The sequence below is a fragment of the Aegilops tauschii genome, chromosome 2 (genome assembly GCF_002575655.3).
Source record: "Aegilops tauschii subsp. strangulata cultivar AL8/78 chromosome 2, Aet v6.0, whole genome shotgun sequence".
NCBI classification, from domain to species: domain Eukaryota; kingdom Viridiplantae; phylum Streptophyta; class Magnoliopsida; order Poales; family Poaceae; genus Aegilops; species Aegilops tauschii.
This window is the reverse complement of record NC_053036.3, coordinates 145,520,176-145,526,175: the sequence shown is the minus strand read 5'-3', so window position 1 is coordinate 145,526,175 and position 6,000 is coordinate 145,520,176. Positions and strand designations below refer to the sequence as shown.

General features: G+C 42.8%; 1 protein-coding gene across 1 annotated transcript; it reads left to right on the top strand.

Annotated features, from left to right (window-relative positions):
• The first annotated feature begins 726 nt into the window (after positions 1-726).
• On the top strand, positions 727-1,447 carry LOC141041976 (uncharacterized). The gene is made up of 2 exons (XM_073509558.1): positions 727-789; positions 871-1,447. Exons 1-2 carry the CDS (start codon positions 753-755, stop codon positions 1,434-1,436), a joined length of 603 nt encoding a protein of 200 aa, XP_073365659.1. The 5' UTR covers positions 727-752; the 3' UTR covers positions 1,437-1,447.
• The last annotated feature ends 4,553 nt before the right edge of the window (positions 1,448-6,000 follow it).

Sequence of the window (6,000 nt, the reverse complement as noted above, 5' to 3'; positions counted from 1 at the left end):
TATTCTACATAATTTCTAATCTGATGTTTGCATTTCCTAACTGTAGCATTTTTTTCTCAGACCAAGGCAAATGAAATCGACTAAAGAAAGAAATAGCATTTACCAATTACCACTAACCATGGCACTAATGTTTCACCTTAGATCATATGTTTGTTCTCTGATACACATGTGGGAAACCTTCTAAACAACAACCTATTAATGGTAGTTGTTCTTTGTATTGTGGAATACATCGCATGTTTTATAAATGGGGTCAGATGTATAATTAGTCGATGTATAATCCTGGTACTAATTGGTCTCTTCTGCTGCTTATCAGAGATGGGGGGAAGCAGCCACCGCCGCTTTGCCTCACCGAAGTACGAGTTGGATGCTTTCGAGTTCTTCAGTATCATACTTGGGACTTCAGTATCAGCCACGAGGCAGGTATATAAAACGAGAGATCTCCCCTTCACCCATCTCATTATGATAACTCTGTTGTTTGCTACATCACTCCTTGTCCCAAATTGCAGAGGCTGCCTGACACTTTTATGAACATGTTGGGTGAAGATCCGCCACATAATGTGAAGCTCCGACAGGCCGGCAGCGGGGTTTGCAGGCTGTGGGACGTGGAGTTGGTGATCGAGGAGGGCCACATGTACCTGTGCCGTGGCTGGGAGAAGTTCTACAGTGCCTACGACCTACGGACCGGGTACTTTCTTCTCTTCAGGTACGACGATGATGCCACAATGCTCATCGTGAAGGTTTTCAACACGACTATGTGTCGCATGCGCTACACTGACGACGAAGATGCCAGTGCGTTCTGCCTCTTCTTATTCCTCTACATTTGGCTTTGTCTCACATCGATTGTTAACGGCCATTGTTGCATTTGGACAGGCAATGGGAGCAGCAGCAGCGACACTGGCTACAGCCAAAGCAGCAGCGATTATGGTTGTAGCAAAAGCAACAGCGATTCTGGCTTTAGCGAAAGCAGCAGCGATTCTGGCAGCAGCAAAGACAGCAAGAAGGATGATCCGGACTGGAGTGGGGGAGAAGAGGAGCAGAGTGGGCCGCTGCAGGATGACGATGGGCATCAGGCTGAGGATGACCTAGCGCTGGTGGTGGCTGACCAAGGGCAAGAGATGGTGGTGGCTGACCATGGGCAAGAGATGGTGGTGGCTGACCATGGGCAAGAGATGGTGTTGGCTGACCATGGGCAAGAGATGGTGGTGGCTGAGGATGACCTAGCGATGGTCGTGCCCGTCCTGCCTGAAGGTGGCCTCGCTATGGTGGTGGTGCCTGACAATGACCACGCACCGGTGGTGGCACCGGCGATCCCACAGCTGGGCGACATGACCACGCCAATTGTGGTAGAAGACTACATCCCACAGCTGCCTCCACCGCCTCGCCGCTCTTGGCGCATCAGGCTGAGGAAGGAGAAGGAGAAGAAACATGAGAACTGAACTATGTGAAACTTTTGTAATATGGTGTTGGATGGATAACGATGTTGGATGAACAATGTGAAACTTTTGTAATATGTAACGATGGAACTATGTGTTGGCTATGTATGTATATATGATGAAACTTGTGTGTTGGATATGATTGTTATATGGATGCTTGTTGTATATATATGTGTCGGATATCTCATATGTGAAATAGTGACCTGAGATTAAGAAAAAAAATGATTTTTTAAAAAAAATGCTACTAATGGCGCACTTCCATCTGGTGCGCCATTAGTATACCAGTTACTAATGGCGCACCTGTGGGATACTAATGGCGCACCCGTGGTGGGCCATTAGTATACCAGATACTAATGGCGCACCTGTGGTGCGCCATTACTAAAATATTCTAGTGGCGTGGTGCTAGTGGCGCACCAGTAGTGCGCCATTAGTAGGCAAAACTGGTGCGCCACTAGTAAGCCTTTTTCTAGTAGTGATCCATTAAGGAATGCAGTTTTGTTTATCCATTTGCCAGGTTTCATAAAATGCGGCAATTGCTAACATGATTCGGATAGACTTAAGCATAGATACGAGTGAGAAACTCTCATCGTAGTCAACATCTTGAACTTGTCGAAAACCTTTTTGCGACAATTCTAGCTTTGTAGATAGTGACACAACTATCAGCGTCCGTCTTCCTCTTGAAGATCCATTTAATCTCAATGGCTCGCCGATCATTGGGCAAGTCAATCAAAGTCCATACTTTGTTCTCATATATGGATCTCATCTCAGATTTCATGGCCTCAAGCCATTTTGCGGAATCTGGGCTCATCATCGCTTCCTCATAGTTCGTAGGTTCGTCATGGTCAAATAACATGACCTCCAGAACAGGATTACCGTACCACTCTGGTGTGGATCTCACTCTGGTTTACCTACGAGGTTTGGTAATAACTTGATCTGAAGTTTCATGATCATTATCATTAACTTCCTCACTAATTGGTGTAGGTGTCAAACTGGTTTCTGTGATGATCTACTTTCCAATAAGGAAGCAGGTACAGTTACCTCATCAAGTTCTACTTTCCTCCCACTCACTTCTTTCGAGAGAAACTCCTTCTCTAGAAAGGATCCATTCTTAGCAACGAATGTCTTGCCTTCGGATCTGTGATAGAAGGTGTACCCAACTGTCTCCTTTGGGTATCCTATGAAGACACATTTCTCCGATTTGGGTTTGAGCTTATCAGGATGAAACCTTTTCACATAAGCATCGCAACCCCAAACTTTAAGAAATGACAACTTTGGTTTCTTGCCAAACCACAGTTCATAAGGCGTCGTCTCAACGGATTTTGATGGTGCCCTATTTAACGTGAATGCAGCTGTCTCTAATGCATAACCCCCAAAACGATTAGTGGTAAATTGGTAAGAGACATCATAGATTGAACTATATCCAATAAAGTACGGTTATGACGTTCGGACACACCATTATGCTGTGGTGTTCCAGGTGGCATGAGTTTGTGAAACTATTCCACATTGTTTTAACTGAAGGCCAAACTCGTAACTTAAATACTCTTCTCCACGATCAGATCGTAGAAACTTTATTTTCTTGTTACGATGATTTTCTGCTTCTCTCTGAAATTATATGAACTTTTCAAATGTTTCAGACTCTTGTTTCATTAAGTAGATATACCCATATCTGCTCAAATCATCTGTGAAGGTCAGAAAATAATGATACTTGCTACGAGCCTCAATATTCATCGGACCACATACATCTATATGTATGATTTCCAACAAATCTGTTGCTCTCTCCATAGTTCCGGAGAACGGCGTTTTAGTCATCTTGCCCATGAGGCACGGTTCTCAAGCATCAAGTGATTCATAATCAAGTGATTCCAAAATCCTTCTTCATGCGCTTTACACCAACATGACCTAAACGGCAGTGCCACAAATAAGTTGCACTATCATTATTAACTTTGCATCTTTTGGCTTCAATATTATGAATATGTGTATCACTACGATCGAGATCCAACAAACCATTTTCGTTGGTGTGTATGACCATAGAAGGTTTTATTCATGTAAACAGAACAACAATTGTTCTCTAATTTAAATGAATAACCGTATTCCAATAAACATGATCAAATCATATTCATGCTCAACGCAAACACCAAATAACACGTATTTAGTTTCAACACTAATCCCGAAAGTACAGGGAGTGTGCGATGATGATCATATCAATCTTGGAACTACTTCCAACACACATCGTCACCTTGCCTTTTACTAGTCTCTGTTTATTCTGCAACTCCCGTTTTCGAGTTACTACTCTTTAGCAACTGAACCAGTATCAATTACCGAGGGGTTGCTATAAACACTAGTAAAGTACACATCAATAATCTGTATATCAAATATACCTTTGTTCACTTTTACTAGTATCTGTTTATTCTGCAACTCCCGTTTCGAGTTACTACTCTTAGCAACTGAACCAGTATCAATTACCGAGGGGTTGCTATAAACACTAGTAAAGTACACATCAATAATCTGTATATCAAATATACCTTTGTTCACTTTGCCATCCTTCTTATCCACCAAATAGTTGGGGTAGTTCCGCTTCCAGTGACCAGTCCCTTTGCAGTAGAAGCACTTAGTCTCAGGCTTAGGACCAGACTTAGGCTTCTTCACTTGAGCAGCAACTTGCTTGCCGTTCTTCTTGAAGTTCCCTTCTTCCCTTTGCCCTTTTCTTGAAACTAGTGGTCTCGTCAACCATCAACACTTGATGTTTTTCTTGATTTCTACCTTCGTCGATTTCAGCATCACGAAGAGCTCGGGAATTAATTTCGTCATCCCTTGCATACTATAGTTCATCACGAGGTTCTACTATCTTGGTGATGGTGACTAGAGAATTCTGTCAATCACTATTTTATCTGGAAGATTAACTCCCACTTGATTCAAGCGATTGTAGTACCCAGACAATCTGAGCACATGCTCACTAGTTGAGCGATTCTCCTCCATCTTTTAGCTATAGAACTTGTTGGAGACTTCATATCTCTCAACTCGGGTATTTGCTTGAAATATTAACTTCAACTCCTGGAACATCTCATATGGTCCATGACATTCAAAATGTCTTTGAAGTCCCAATTCTAAGCCGTTAAGCATGGTGCACTAAACTATCAAGTAGTCATCATATTGAGCTAGCCAAACATTCATAACGTCTGCATCTGCTCCTGCAATAGGTCTGTCACCTAGCGGTGCATCAAGGACATAATTTTTCTATGCAGCAATGAGGATAATCCTCAGAGCACAGATCCAATCCGCATCTTTGCTACCAACATCTTTCAACATAATTTTGTCTAGCAACATATCAAAAATAAAACAGGGAAGTAACAACGCGAGCTATTGATCTACAACATAATTTGCAAAAATACTATCAGGACTAAGTTCATGATAAATTTAAGTTCAATTAATCATATTACTTAAGAACTCCCACTTAGATAGACATCCCTCTAATCCTCTAAGTGATCACGTGATCCATATCAACTAAACCATGTCCGATCATCACGTGAGATGGAGTAGTTTCAATGGTGAACATCACTATGTTGATCATATCTACTATATGATTCACGCTCGACCTTTCGGTCTCCGTGTTCCGAGGCCATATCTGTTATATGCTAGGCTCGTCATGTTTAACCTGAGTATTCCGCGTGTGCAACTGTTTTGCACCCGTTGTATTTGAACGTAGAGCCTATCACACCCGATCATCACGTGGTGTCTCAGCACGAAGAACTTTCGCAACGGTGCATACTCAGGGAGAACACTTATACTTTGATAATTTAGTGAAGGATCATCTTATAATGCTACCGTCAAACAAAGCAAGATAAGATGCATAAAGGATTAACATCACATGCAATCAATATAAGTGATATGATATGGCCATCATCATCTTGTGCTTGTGATCTCCATCTCCGAAGCACCGTCATGATCACCATCGTCACCGGCGCGACACCTTGATCTCCATCGTAGCATCGTTGTCGTCTCGTCAATCTTATGCTTCTACGACTATCGCTACCGCTTAGTGATAAAGTAAAGCATTACATGGCGATTGCATTGCATACAATAAAACGACAACCATATGGCTCCTGCCAGTTGCCGATAACTCGGTTACAAAACATGATCATCTCATACAACAAATTATATCACATCATGTCTTGACCATATCACATCACAACATGCCCTGCAAAAACAAGTTAGACGTCCTCTACTTTGTTGTTGCAAGTTTTAGGTGGCTGCTACGGGCTTAGCAAGAACCGTTCTTACCTACGCATCAAAACCACAACGATAGTTTGTCAAGTTGGTGCTGTTTAAACCTTCGCAAGGACCGGGCGTAGCCACACTCGGTTCAACTAAAGTGAGAGAGACACACACCCGCCAGTCACCTTTAAGCAACGAGTGCTCGCAACGGTGAAACCAGTCTCGCGTAAGCGTATGCGTAATGTCGGTCCGGGCCGCTTCATCTCACAATACCGCTGAACCAAAGTATGACATGCTGGTAAGCAGTATGACTTATATCGCCCACAACTCACTTGTGTTCTACTCGTGCATAGCA